This window comes from Protomyctophum parallelum, assembly GCF_964188405.1.
Source record: "Protomyctophum parallelum genome assembly, chromosome: 18".
NCBI classification, from domain to species: domain Eukaryota; kingdom Metazoa; phylum Chordata; class Actinopteri; order Myctophiformes; family Myctophidae; genus Protomyctophum; species Protomyctophum parallelum.
In genome coordinates, this window is record NC_139716.1 from 19,292,380 (window position 1) to 19,307,289 (window position 14,910).

Here is a 14,910-nt window from a genome sequence, read left to right on the forward strand (position 1 = left end):
TATATAAACACTGCACAGTAGTTCTCACTGAATGATTAGATGCAACTGAGGTAAACTCAACTGTGGCCACAGGGTATGTTGTCACAAACACAAGCAGCAACATATTGATAGAAAGCTCAGCTGTATATTTGTCAGGAAGGGGTAAATGTCTTGGTATCTCTGCACCAGCAACAATCACGGAACCTTTCAGTAAACCGTGCTTTGCACAGGAAAAGCTTTTCGGTAAAGAACTGAAACCTCACTGTGTTATGATAAACAGCAGAATTAGGAAGTCGGCTAAAGGGTAAACTTGCACCACAAGGCTTCCTTTTTTGCCGTAAAAAAAAGCCTTATTTAAAAAGAAGCTTTATTTATTTTCATTATTTATTCAGTTTGAAATCAGCATGAGCACTGCAGGCTCATGACATGATTGACATGATGCCATGGCTGTTACAAAGAAGAAAAAGTTCAGAATCTGCAAAACATTGGTATCAGATGTACTGCAATACAATTTGGAAACAGGTCAAAGGAAGGATTGAAGATGAACAGACCGTAAAACAAAGAAAGTATTGTGATATTCAGACAATTAATGTGTTAAAAGGGCCAAGAAAGCTACTATAAAGTATACAGTACACTCGCAGTTTTATAACCTGAAAAGCTTGAAGTATGCAGACTGTTAACTGTTAATTAATTATCACAATCACAGTTAAGGTAGCAGGCTACTTTGGCTGAAAGATTAAAAACAATCTTGCACTTAGGTCATTACAGAAGAATAAGTTATTCTGCACATTTTTTCTACCGTTTGAAATTGTGAGTTCACTTCCTGTTTTTTTTATTTAAGACACAAAAGGAACTTTTCACAGCACTGTTGGATTGGTTTCTAAGGCAACAGCTTACTTCCTGATATTAACGCCATAGCGATGACCACCAAATGTGTGCCAGCCCAGAGGAGCTTAACATGCACAAAGACAGTACTTACAAACACCACTGCATTCAATAGAAATGTGTGTGTTAATGTTTTAGGAAAAGCAAAGGAGATTTACAGTACATCCGTCAAATACATTTGCTTATAAATAAAACGGCTTAAAAAAATGTGTACTTGGCTCTTTCGGGTAGCTGTCCCTGTTGCATTGATATCGTCATAATCATCTTATATCTATCTTATATCTACAAAGAGAATTGATCAACTGGCTGTTGCAGTTTGTACAAAGCTAGTTCAGCGTCAAAACAATAAACGAGGTTCAATAACGATATTGATGAGAATGCCCGTGATGGCATGGACGAACAGAATGCCAAACTGGGCATTGGAATAACACCACAGTGTAGTAAGGATGAGAAGAGGGAGAAAGCAGATCCACATTGGCACCCCAGATAATAGAGAAACGGGGGTGAGGGGGGCAAAGAGAACATAAAGAGAGAAATAATGAAGGCTGATGCGTTTAGAAACCCAGGGGGTGAGGTGCGACCACTCCTCCGTTCTCCACCACGGCTGTGGAGATGGCCCTCAGGTTCTTGAAGACCTGCCTGGATTGACTGGAGCGAAGGGACGTGACCTCCCGCGTGATCCTGTCATGGGCCTGGGATGGATGGGTAGGTGGGTGGGGGAGAAATTAGGTACAGTTGGTTGATTTGGGATTAGATCTGTCTTCTTACATACAATCTACTCTACAGCATCTAAAACAAATGTCTTCTCTAAATAATTTACTGCGTGAGGGAAACCCAAACTGTGAATATTTGTAAAAAGGTATCAATGAATTACTAACCTATAACCTACATAAAGCACACAAATAAAAACATTCTCAGCAGAAAATTCCACAATTAGGCTAATAAATGACATGTTAGTCTGTTGCATTGCAGGCAGTTTAAATGTTTACTTTTGTTTTAGCTGAAGTTGTTGCTTAATTGCCAGTGGAGCACATTACATGGGATAGCCTTCCAAGCATGCATTGCCAAAAATGTGCACGTAAACTACAGAGTTAATCAGTTGGTTTTGCCTCCCAGACCATTTCCCTTGCTTCAATGCATTTCAAGAATTGCATTTCAAGAATTTCTTGAATGTCACAGTGGGGTACAGTGCTTCACTCATTTCAAGATGTTGACAGCCGTTTCAACACAGCGAGTAGTTTTCATGCAAATTACAATCGTTTCTCTCTTTTTTTGAGAAATAAAAACTATTCAATTACAGTATACCCTTATTTTCTTAACATGCCCCTCAGAGAGACTGTAACTGTCCAGCACTCACTTGGTCCTTTTCAGATCTCTTATTTATTGTGTATCCACAGCAGATCACTCACGGACGTTTCGGCCAGTGGCCTTCCTAAGCGTGAATGAGGCTGTTGGCCCGAAACGCCCGTGAGTGACAACTTCCACATGCCTGTTTAATGGCGATATCACTGTATGCTCTTAAACAGGCATGTGTATAAAACTTTGCATGGTTTATGCCTGCGTCCTATGGAGGAATTCATAAAACAAGGGTCATCACCAGTAGGGATTGTGAGGTGCAGTCAAGACGCACAGCCTTTGCCCAAAATTCCTTTTCAGTTCAAGGAACATTTTTGGAACAATCTTTTAAGGTCCAACTAAAAAGGATGGATCATGGACAATCAAACATGTGATTGATGTGTACATAATTTAAATAGGCAAAAACGTAGCTTTTGTGTGTTTTGTTTTCTTGAGTGTCTTGTATTTTCAAAACAACCCTTTTAGTAATGTTTATGTGCTCTTGTTTGTAATGTTCATCATTTTCTGTATGTGGACTACGGATGGAAATTAGCATTCTTGCTAATTCCAGTGCATTTACACGGCATTGTGTGTGGTGTTAATTAATATAATATACATATATATTAATATGTGGGGGCTCTTCCAAATAAACGTATAAATAAATTGGAGATCCTAACAGGACCAAGTGAATGCTGGTGATCTTTTTCAAAGTTTCTTCCAGAACCGTGCACCTGATACACATGAACTATTCAACTGGCGAGTGCTCGCCTTTCTTTTTTTCAAGGTATCCTCAGAGAATGTCCCTACCTCGATGCACCAGGTGTCACATATCATCTTCTCATGCTGTGCCGAAGGGTGGCCTTGACTCAGAGAACGAGATGCCCTGCAGGTGGCAAAGCAAAGAAGAGGATATGGCATTAAGCTGTGTATAGAGTGGGGATGGGAGGGAGTAAACTTGTATGATGCTAGTGACAGGGAATTGTAATTTGCTCGTTGTTTATCACAAACACGTTTATGTAATTGCTATGGCAACACATTTGTTTGATTTACGGTTTGTATACCTTGACAGGACGACCACCATGGCATACAGGTCAATGCCGCAGTCAGCTACTCTCTTCAACACAAACTGTTCATCTGCAACAGCAAAGCAAATTCAGGCAAAATTCCTAGATGACTCAAGCTAACAAACAGCAAATGACGACTACATCAATAGTCTTGAACAGCAGTAAAGTATAACTTGCTCTGGGAAGATGAAATTATATACCAAAACATGGCACAGCAAAGCATTCATCCCAATCTTATTAGGTATTCGGCACTGGTAAAAATTACATCTTAGATTGGCTACTTAGCACACTGTAATGGGGGGGGATAATCTGAAATGCCTGCAAACTCTAGGCCGATTTCCCCTATAACCACAAGATAGTGCCAGCCAAATACTCCCCAGTGCCCACTCAACACAGGCTCACCAATGATCTTCTTGCCATGTTTGACCAGCAGCTCTTCGATGACACCTCCAAATTGTTCAATGGCCTTGACCGTCTGCAGAGAGCAGGGAAATTGTAAGAGAGAAGAAGCGTCTCTGACAACGGAAAGGATGTTATTCACTATTCAGTAACACTTCCATGCACAGCCGCACACCAACAGATACACATACCAGTTCACCACTTTGCGCCAACTCTGGGTGCACAGACCCCTGCAGTGTAATCCCTGTGCTCAAACCTGCCTTCCTATAATCAAAAAGGGACAAGACGTATTAGATCAGATCTGGTTGTCGATGGAAGACATGTTTTTCCATTTGAAATGTATTGGAACAACCTCTTGGCTCTCTTGCTGATCTCTCCTGCCAGCAACCCAACATTGCCCAGAGGGTTCTTCAAAGCCTTTTGTAAGCTCTTCAGTTGAATTCCTGCATTCTGGACACAAATGTAGACACACGTACAGTATTGACTATTTACTGTCACCATCACATGGTCAAACTGTGTGCATACATGGATCAGTGAGGTTTTAAATGTTCATTATTGTACAAAACAGTACATAAAATGTGAGCTACTTCTCCGTCACTCAAAACACAGCAATAGCATAGAAACCTGTCCAGAGCATCTCAGTAATATCTTTTTCCTAGCAATGTAATTTATCAGTGATGCGCACACAGTCACGCTTGTCCATGGGACAAGTAGTCAATGTCAATCTTTCTTTAAAGACACAAAGTTACATTGTCACTCCATTTTGTTAATATATTGTTAAATAAATGGCAAACGTCTACCGCCAGCTGTAATGTCAAGTTGTGTGTGTGTGTGTGTGTGTGTGTGAGCCCAAGCGTAGTTACAGGAGCTTGGTGCTCCTGTAACTATGGTCTGCTAAGTCATCAATCAAAACATTTTGTGAAATAAATCCAAAGGCTATAGTGTTAGAAATGTATGAAATCTACCGACAACCACAGTTAAACATCACAAGACACTGATGCCGTCGTGTTACACAGCACAACACTGATTCCATGAGGGCAGCTTTCAATGCAACTAAATGATCAATTTACCTGGAATCCATTGAGAGCCACAAAGAGCCTCAGGATGTCATTGGTGCCTTCAAAGATCCGGAAAATCCTCAGGTCTCTCATCACTCTCTCGATTCCAGAGTCCTGTAGACAGAGGCACAGCCATTGATGATAGCTTTTACAGATGTTTTACTTTATTTAAAAAAGTCTAAACCAAAAGCTTTGTCTTTACGCAATAATGCATAGAATATTTTCTATGTATTAATAATTATTTATTTAGTAATTGGTCATACACTGCAAATAATCTGTGCATTTAAGCTTGATCAGTATTCTAAACAAAACATGGGAGGCATCCAGAGGAAGCACACCTGCATGTTGTGGTGCAAACCGTGCAACCATAGGGTGCAGCCACTCCAATGCCCAGCTTTGTCCGTCCCTGGCTGTGTCCCTTTGTATGTATGCATGACATGTATGCATAGGGTACCAACAGGGGCGCTGTTGCACCACTCACTTCAGACAGGTCTGACTTTTTTCTTATTTGCTTGACTAATGTCTTAAGGATAGAAGACATTAAGTGACTTACGTAGAGCAAGGTTTCCACCGCTGTTCCCTTTCTGCATGATCAAATATGTACTGTACACTTTCCATCCATTGTATCAGGACTATTTCACAGGGGGTATGCCTAGTGTCTACAAGAGTGACCTACCGGTAAATTGCCTGGAGTACTATTTTTAGCCCCTTATGTTTCCGTGCACCCTTAACGTGCCCACACATGGTGCTACAAGCTTGCACCAAATCTGTTCTTGTGAACTTCAGTATTCTTTTATGTTCCATGTTCAACATTTCCCTCTTTTTGAGAGTTTGTGGTGGTGACATGAACATGTGTTTATGTTCATATCATATGCAGATTCAAGTGTGTATAGCTGCTGAAGCTACACTCATCGTAGCTCTGTAACTATGTTGTCATTACAGCCTTTGTCTATCGATACGTCCGCTCATAAAAGCAGGGTTTCCTGCACAATGTTGTTGGCATGGCGCTGCGCCATGCTTGAAATAAATCGCGCCATGCCAAGCTTAAAAAAAAACAAAAAAAAACTTTTTTTGTCTTTTTTCTTTTTGAGGGGGATAGTGAATCATAGTGTGTGTGATATGAAATGTCCAGTACCTCCCCAGTGCCTCCCCCAGTTCCACCCCAGTGTCTGCCCAGTGTCTGCCCATTTTCCGCCAAGTGCCTCCCCAGTGTCTGCCTAGTGTTCCCCTGAGTGCCTCCCCAATGTCTCCCCAGTGGCTGCAGTTTCTCCCCAGTGTCTCCCCAGTGTCTGCCCAGTGCCTCGCCAGTCTCCCCAGTGCCTCCCTAGTGTCTCCCCAGTGCCTCCCCAGTGTCTTCCCAATGCCTCCCCAGTGCCTGCCCAGTGTCCCCCCAGTGTCCCCCCAGTGCCCCCCCAGTGCCTCCCCAGTGCCTTCCCAGTGCCTGCCCAGTGCCTGCCCAGTGTCCCCCCAGTGCCTCCCCATGTCTCCCCAGTGCCTCCCCAGTGTCTCCCCAGTGCCTGCCCAGTGTACCCCCAGTGTCTCCCCAGTGCCTCCCCAGTGCCTCCCCAGTGTCTCCCCAGTGTCTCCCCAGTGCCTCCCCAGTGCCCCCCCAGTGCCACTGCAGTGCCTCCCCAGTGTCCCCCAGTGTCCCCCCAGTGCCTTCCCAGTGTCTCCAATAGCAATACAAGAGCAATAATACAAATGAATCTTAATTTATTAATCAAATTAATTAATTAATTAATCAAAAATGTCGCTGCGCGGCCATAGGGCGCGCGCCAGAAGGTCCCCCCCGCACCCAGCACCATGCCAAGGACTTTTCCTGCAGGAAACACTGTAAAAGGAATGCTGCAGGGCTTAGCATTAAATTACATTTACCGTAGTATTGGGGCAGACACCCGCAAATAAACATGCCTACGTCAGTTTAATGTGAAAATGAACACAGTATGACTAAGGGATGGGAAAGCCATTACAAAAAGGATACTTTAAGAAAGTTGTTTTTCATTTACATCACTGTCAATGCCGCACAAAAATCAACCTTTATTTCCTGGAAATCACTGATGTCCAACTACTTTTGTATGTAATGAGTATAAATTGATAAGTGGAGATGACCTCCATGCATGAGCAAGTCTCAGAGACGTGGGTCACTCACCTTCATGAAGCCCATGCCACCCATAATCTGGATACACTCGTCAGCCACTGTCCACGCCGCCTCCTACACACACGCACAAACATTATTATTCTTTTGCTTAGCCACTTCTTAAGTTTTCTGGTTGGCTTTTACACAATGAAGAGCTCCATAAATAATCAGAAAGACAAAGGGCAAGTAAGTAGCCCTCCTGTCAGCGTGATATAGTTAAAACATAAACTCACGGAGGCAAAGATCTTGCTGATGGCCGCTTCTATCTGGAACTCGCTCGCCCCGCTGTCCATGTTGCCACTGAGCATGTAGGCCATTGACTGTACAAAGAGAGAGGTTGGGATCTACATGAACCTTGGCAAACAAATCAATATACTGTAAGTAAATGACAGAGAGCAGGTCTGTGGCAAAGTATTGGCATGTCCCCATGATATATATCAATAAGGAGGGTCTTAAGTAAGCTTGAATTAACAGTCTACTACAAGTCTCCCCCCCCCCCCCCCCCCAACAAAAGAAAAGAGGCTAAACATGTCTTTCATAATACTCGGGGTCCGAATTAGTTGAAAAATGATGATGTTGAGAGTGTTGAGCACCAGAGACTAAGTACAGATTAACCTGCGGGAGAAGACATGGTGATGACTTTACTGACCTGAGTGACGTACTGCAGCATGGTCATGCGGGCCATCTTCTCCTGGATGGCTCCATAGGTGTGGATCTTGCTCCCAAACTGGATCCTGTTGGTTGCATGGTCCACCTACAAACACACCCACACACACCCCACCCCACCCCACCACACACACACACACACACACACACACATACACACAATAATAAAGAAATGTTGGGGGATCATGAGTCAGAAATCATGTCTCCTCTCCATAAATTTAAAAGCACTTTGGGAGACCTGGGCTGTGGCAAAGCGGTCCAGGCACCTTGGCTGGTAATCCAGTCTGGCAGTGTGCCGCGGGTTCGACTCCCGATCCCGACGGCCTTTACTGCATGTCATGCCCTCTACTGTACTGTACTGTCACACCCGAAATCACGTATGGGCTGCTAAAAACTCAGCTTCCCATCAGGCAGCTGTGCACAGTGTGAAGCTCAACAGTGCCACATGGCTGCTAAAAACTCAGCTTCCCATCATGCAGCACAGTGTGAAGCACAACAGTGCCACTTTGTCACCTGTTGGTACTCTACAGACAGAGGGACACACATTGCTGTTCCTTGGAGTGGCTGCACCACTCAAAAAAGGCTACTCACAGCCTGGGTGATGGCTGCCTTCATGGTGCCGGAAAGGGCGGCAGCCATGCCGAAGCGCCCGTTGTTCAAGATGTTCATGGCCACCTTGAAGCCTCCGCCTACTTCGCCCAGGACGCAGTCGACTGGCACGCGGACGTTGTCGAAGTAGACCTCGGCCGTGTTGGACGCTTTGATTCCCATTTTCTTCTCTGGCGGGCCACTGGGGTTGGGAAGAGGTTAAGCACACGATCGGTGGATGCACGGATTCATTCATGAAAGAGAAATGAAGTGTGGTGAAAAAAGGGGAGAGGGTAGGATTAGAGCGAGGAAGGAAGGAAGGATCGAAGCCTTTCAGATCACTAATCCTTTGATCTAGCACAGGGGTGGGCAACTTTGACGATCGAGAGGGCCACTGTAGTTCCACACTCACTCCAGTGGGCCACATTGCATATAGCAAAAATTGCTGATCTACAAGCTCAAAGCCCTTGCTCGTTTTAAGCTTGTAGATCAGCTAATTTTGCTATTATTTAATTTAAATCCTGAATAATCTTTTGCAATTTTTTATTGTAATCCTGAAAAGTTTATTTCAAATGCCTATAATTATAATTATAGTTATAGTTAACTTTATGAACTAAATACAAATACATTGGACATAAAAAAGACAATAACATTTTAATACTACTCATTAAGCTACTAATATAGACTGAAGTAATTAAAGCGGGTCATGTTTGCATGTTTGGAATTGTAACAGCTGAAATCAATGATATATCAGTACTCCAATATTAACCTGAGTGCCACATTAAGTGAAGGTGGCCCCCGGGCCACCAGTTGCCCATAACCCCATATATGATATAGCATGTATTCTGGAATTGCTCAGTAAACACTATTGCCTTTGTAGTAGTGTTTAGTGATACCAAGCAGGTACAGTAGCATCTCTTAACTCACTGAGTGACTCCTCCAAATTTTCTCTCCACAATGAGAGCGGTGATCTTATCTTTCATCTCTCCCGTCTTGGGATCCTTCATCGGGGTCTTGGCAAACACAGTGAAGATCTCTGCCAGGCCTCCATTGCTGCCATAGATAGATTATAGTGAGTGTTTTAAATTAAAAGCAAACAATGCACCTTAAAAGCGCCATGTCACAAGAAAGCCAAAACTTGTTTCCATTGTTGTCTATGAAACAGTTAACACCCATCCCAAACAGACAAACCAACAGAGCAAACAATACATAAAGCATTTGTCATACTAGCATTACATATCAATTGCACAACATCTCCCTCTTGTGGTGAGACGTTTTCTATGTGCACAAATCTGTGTTGAGGTGAGGCAGTACTAGTAGTCATGGGAAAACTTCACACTTCCAATTTATTTTTTATTTGATTTCAATTACAGGAAAATGTAATTAAAAACATAATTCCAAAATGGATACCTTTAATCAAATTGAGCCAACACTAACCATTGGCAACCGAGTGACCCCTGCCCACAGTCTCACCTGATCCAGATCTTGCCTCCGTTAAGTGTGAGGTACTTTCCACAGGGGGACTGGACCGCTGTGGTCTTGATAGAGGCAGCGTCCGAGCCACTGGCAGGCTCAGTCAGACAGAAAGCTGCTATGTCCTCTCCTGGACGAATAGGCAACACACATCTGTTTCAACCGTTTGTCAGACAAACACACACTAGAACAATACATTTACCATGTAAAAATACTGTACATGAACGAATGAAGTTAATGAATTACGTCATCTTTCCACTCCCATGAACAACACCACTCCTACTCAAACTCTGTAGTCTATCGACATGAACATTAGTTAGATTTGCTTGTCCACTGATGCTCAATACGTTTTATAGATAACGATATTATTTAGGTTTGGATGTCTACCTGCCATCTTACTTTGTAAGTTTGTAGCACTAAGGGAACTACTTGGTGAACCGCGGACCCTGTTGTTGGTTGACTAGAGTTGATGCTGTTTGCCGTTTTCTTGCCTACTAAATGCCTAAATTGTAATTGATGATACTGACTGAGACTCAGCAGATTATGTGTTGAATATACTACTGTAGTGTATGAGACTGTACGTTTATAAAAGGTGCCACTCTCAGGTAAAATTCCAATCTAACCTGTGGCCAGCCTGGGCAGGTATTTCTCCTTCTGCGCAGGGTTTCCAAAAAGCAGGATGCCCTTGAAGCCAATGGACTGGTGGGCACCCAGGGTGATGCCAACACCCAGGTCATGCTGGCCTACAATCTCGACCAACCTGGCGTACTGTGAACAACAAAGAAATTGAAATATTAAGCAGATCTGTGTTAAAAGGTTCACCACTCCACGAGCAAAGCTTAATGCTCGGCTGAGCAAACATATCAGTGTGACAGGAAAAAGGGACACAATGTGGCATTCTAAAAGCAATTTAACTAGCACATGGTATCTATTAGCAAGATTTATCCATATCTGCTACCTAAAACCTAGCATAGCAGGCTTCTAATAGCGTGGTAAGTGGTAAGTACTTGTAGGCAAGTCTGGAGCCATGTGATTTCATATTTCGTCGTCTTCATATCTGGACAAAAACTCTACATTGGGTTAGAATTTGGTGGGCATAAGGACACACGCTGTTCTACACGGCTGACCCCCTTGGGGACAGCTGTACTAAAAATATGGGTGTACATAGTGGAGTGTACGAGTGCTGGGTGAAGATATGTTAGTGTGAACCTTTTCTTTTCTTTAATATAGATGATTTTAATCTCAAGCCGTGTTGTACCTGTGTGTTGCTGAGGCCAAGTCCCCCCAGGTCAGCGGGCACCTGCAGGCCAAAGGCCCCCATCTCCTTCAGTCCCTCCATCGTGTGGTCCTCCACCTTCTCCAAGGCATCATTCTTCGCTGCATCATTCACCTCCTGCACAAGGTGACGAGGAAGGGAAAAAGTCGCTTAATAACCGTTTCAAAAGGTGCTTCACACAATCAAAAGAACACTAATTGGGCGGGGAACAACAACAGAACAATAAACCAGCCGTGGGTGAGGCATGATGAAAGATAAGGGGAACCAGGAAATGATATAAGATTTCTCAACTTAAAGGTAATGGAAGGAAGGCTCAAGATTTCTGTTCACACTTGCCTCAAAAAACTTGTTGACAGGTGGCACCAACTCTCTAAGGAATTGGTCCTGTTCTTCATTCATAACTGTGAGAGAGGGGGGAGGATACTCAATACTCAGTGAAATGGCAATATTGATAAAAGACCAATATTAGGATAATATGCTTATTTAAAGTTCTGGTTTACCTGAGGGATAGGGGAACACTTGAGCTGTGGCGATCTGGCCCTTGAACATGTTGACAGCAAACGACTTGGATTCCTGTTGACAACATCAATGTCAAGTTTAGCACAAATGATGGTATTATTAGACTGATTAGACTCCGATTCAATTGCCATTTTAAAATATGACAACTGGCAACTGGCTGACCAAGGACAGATGTGTGTTGGCAAGCTGTTGACAAATGTGGTATATATTTATGGTGCACAAAATAACATACTATGCTGGCTGCTTTCTTCTCCACCGTGGCACTGGCAGCATCACTGCCCACAGCTACTGGCTTCTCCAATACTGCCTGAGAGTGAGTGAGTGAGTGAGAGAGTGAGAGAGTGAGAGAGTGAGAGAGTGAGAGAGTGAGAGAGTGAGAGAGTGAGAGAGAGAGAGAAAGGGTCAGTAGTCACTAGTCAGGAGTCAGGACACTTAAAACCACTTTACCACATTACTTGGCAAAGGGAACAATAATATAAAACAATTTCTACATAGTTTTGTGCATTAGGTCAGTTTTAACCCATTTTTGGAGGGAACCCCTTTTGGTGTTAGCATTACGTTGTGCTTTAGCTATTGAAAAATAGCAGATCTACAAGCTCATAGCGCGCCGCCAAGTGGCGAGTGGCCACCGAGTGGCGCGCTACGAGTTTGTAGGTCTGCTATTTTTGAAAAATCGAAGACATTTTTAGAGTCTGATCTCAGGTCAAAATGGGTTAAATTTGGATGGGGAATCGAGAGGTTCCATGGCTGTCTATGTGTCAAAACAAACGTGACAGGAGATCATGACAGCATTGTATTGTTGTGACATGGACTTCAATCAGATCGAGACAACATTCTAGGTGGTGATGGTGGTTATGCTTTAATGTAATAAATGATATCATGGTACAATAACAGACAGTACAAGCACAGGGCTCAGACCATAGCTATACTAGCTGCTACAAGGACAAGCTGCTGAGTGCTGAACCATAACAGACAGACAGGCAACAAAAACAATAGCTATCAGGCCTAGAAGAGACCTCTTGGCCTCTTTAACCACTTAAAACAACAATAATAACAGATCATGTAGAATTCTTCCTTACTTGCCACAGGGATACAGATTACAGACACGCGTCACTGACTGTTCTCTGTGGCTACTATCTTTAACAATGTTCTTCACACAGTGCCAAGTTCACAAACCTCCTTCTGAGCCAAACAATAAATACAACAGTAGAAGCCAAAGAGCCGTATCAAATGGCTTAGAGGTTAAACCAAGGACATGCCCTGCCAGGTGACACGGATTTCTAGAATGCATACTTTAAGAAAAGTATAGCTGCCTGTTGCTGTGAAGACGACACTGATGATTTGATGGAAGCTTTGTGAGTGTGACTATTAGTACTATCGATTATTTTCTCAGAAGAATGTTTTCTTAATCAGGTTTTCATATAGCAATGAATCGATGAACCATTTAAGCGTTATTTTATATTTCACCGCACAATGGAAGAATTGTTGCCCAATTGATTTCCCCCCGCCTATACCAACATGCACAAAATAGGGATCAATATTGATCTAGTATTTCAATTAATTATCAATGGATTATCAATTATATATTTTATAATCCATTAAATCAATTAGTTTAATGAAACGTTGCACCCCTATCTTATGCTAATCATTCTTTTATGAGAATACATGCTTTAGTTTGTATTTAATAGAGGGAAAAGATAAATCACTCTTTAGTTAGATATGTCCTCCACATAACTGATTGAGCAAGGTATATTATTCTGATAAATGGGCAGTGTATGGCTGCAGCTGCTTCTTGGTTATAATAAAGCCAGAGAAATGTTGCCAGGTATAGCTTTTTTCGCTCTCTCTCAGCTGTCTTTTACGAAAGTGGTAAGCCATCCATGTGACAAGCAATGAACTTTACCCCACTTTCCACTAGGAAATTGGGAGGGAGGGGGTGGCTATACGAGGACACCTTCAACTATGCATACCAGAATAACAGAATGACAATACATTACGTGGCCATTACATTTATTTAAAAAAGTGCTTTCCGCAACAAACAACACAAATGCACTGCTAAAATGTAAAATAAAACCAAATGGGTGTATTACCTCTGTAGCTTGGCTTACATAAGGCCGACGGGCTGTGACCACGGCTCGCCCATGATGAGCCCTAGATCATGGATTCATTCAACAACACACACAGTCACAGCAGGTGTAGTTTAGAGACATTTTGTCGAATTTAAATATTAATAATATCAACTTCAGAAACGACCATTTTTAGCTGCACTTACCCGACTGGAGAGCGAAGAATGGTGCCACATAACGCGGAAGACTGGGCCACTTTGCGAAGCAGCATATTGTTTTGTTTATTACACTGGCCCGACTTTAATATAAAACAATGCCTTTATTAAATAATCTTACTGCTTACACCTCACGTAAAGTACCAGTTAGTAGTATGCGTGGAGGTATAAATAAATATTAGCTACGTGTGTCGCTGCTGTAGTGTCTTGTCTTGTCTTCTGTCAGAGTTGCTGTGTCCTTCCTGAACGGAGGTCTATAACTATCTCGTTCTAATGTTATTGTTGACGTTTCTGTATCAGTGAGCAGATAATGACACAGGTGACATGTGTAAAGTGACCACCGCACTGCGACCAAATGACCTACTGACACAATAATATCTGCTGCTGCGTCTTCTTCTTCTTCGAGGTTATATTTATTTTCTATTTTCTTGCCGGCTGGTTTCCTCTGACGTCGCGTAACTATTCAGTGATAACTTCCTGTCACTGCCTGGGCGGCAGTGGCGCGCAAATGGGAATCATAGATGGGAATTCTATAAATACCATGCATAACTTATAGACTGTAATGACTGGTAGAGTACATATATATAAAACGGTAATATCCTTAGAGTATATATGTATCCATCCATCCGTAGGCCTATTACTTTGATAGGATCCCATCCATCCCACGATGATCCTAGTACGATGTATTGATTTAACACATCTTGCACAAACTATTTTCAGATGGAGCCATGGAGGTCCGCCTTAATTGACATAAAAGTGCAAGAATAACTGATTCACCAGGCAGTCACAGAACAAAAAAGAAAATCACCACTTTTACATTGCACAAAAGGGGAAAACATATTAGTCTGCATTATGTTTTGCAGTTCTAAATACATTTGAAGTGAAGTTCCATAGGTCAATTGTAATTGTAATTGATACCTTCAAAACCGCTCTCAAAGGGCACCTGCGGACGGCTGGAATTCGAAACTGGCCCCCGTAAATTCTGAATCCCCCCCCCCCCCCAACCAACCCCTTTTGCCCCTCACTGTATAGTAGAAGTGTATATTTGTACATCTCTAAATGTTATGATTTGGAATGGTGGACCCTCTTGTAAACAAGTGTAATGCTTTATGGTGTCGTCCACTCAGTTAAGTTTTTGTATTGAGTTGTGCTTGAAATGTACTGTAATTCTGCATACTATTAATAAATACTTCAATTAATAAACCAACCAAATTGTTTGGGGGGGGGGGGGGGGTTCTTTGCTTTTTTCA

General features: G+C 42.6%; 1 protein-coding gene across 1 annotated transcript; it reads right to left on the minus strand.

The window, feature by feature from the left end:
* Positions 1–329: 329 nt before the first annotated feature.
* acadvl (acyl-CoA dehydrogenase very long chain) lies at positions 330–14,086 on the minus strand. The gene is made up of 20 exons (XM_083789230.1): positions 13,652–14,086; positions 13,470–13,530; positions 11,612–11,686; positions 11,361–11,433; positions 11,197–11,261; positions 10,843–10,977; positions 10,208–10,352; positions 9,585–9,714; positions 9,039–9,164; positions 8,115–8,313; positions 7,507–7,611; positions 7,091–7,177; positions 6,870–6,932; positions 4,733–4,834; positions 4,015–4,112; positions 3,854–3,926; positions 3,666–3,738; positions 3,261–3,333; positions 3,007–3,082; positions 330–1,556 (listed from the first exon to the last, which is right to left on the minus strand). The coding sequence occupies exons 1-20, from the start codon at positions 13,714–13,716 to the stop codon at positions 1,419–1,421; spliced, it is 1,962 nt and encodes a 653-aa protein (XP_083645356.1). The 5' UTR covers positions 13,717–14,086; the 3' UTR covers positions 330–1,418.
* Positions 14,087–14,910: the final 824 nt, after the last annotated feature.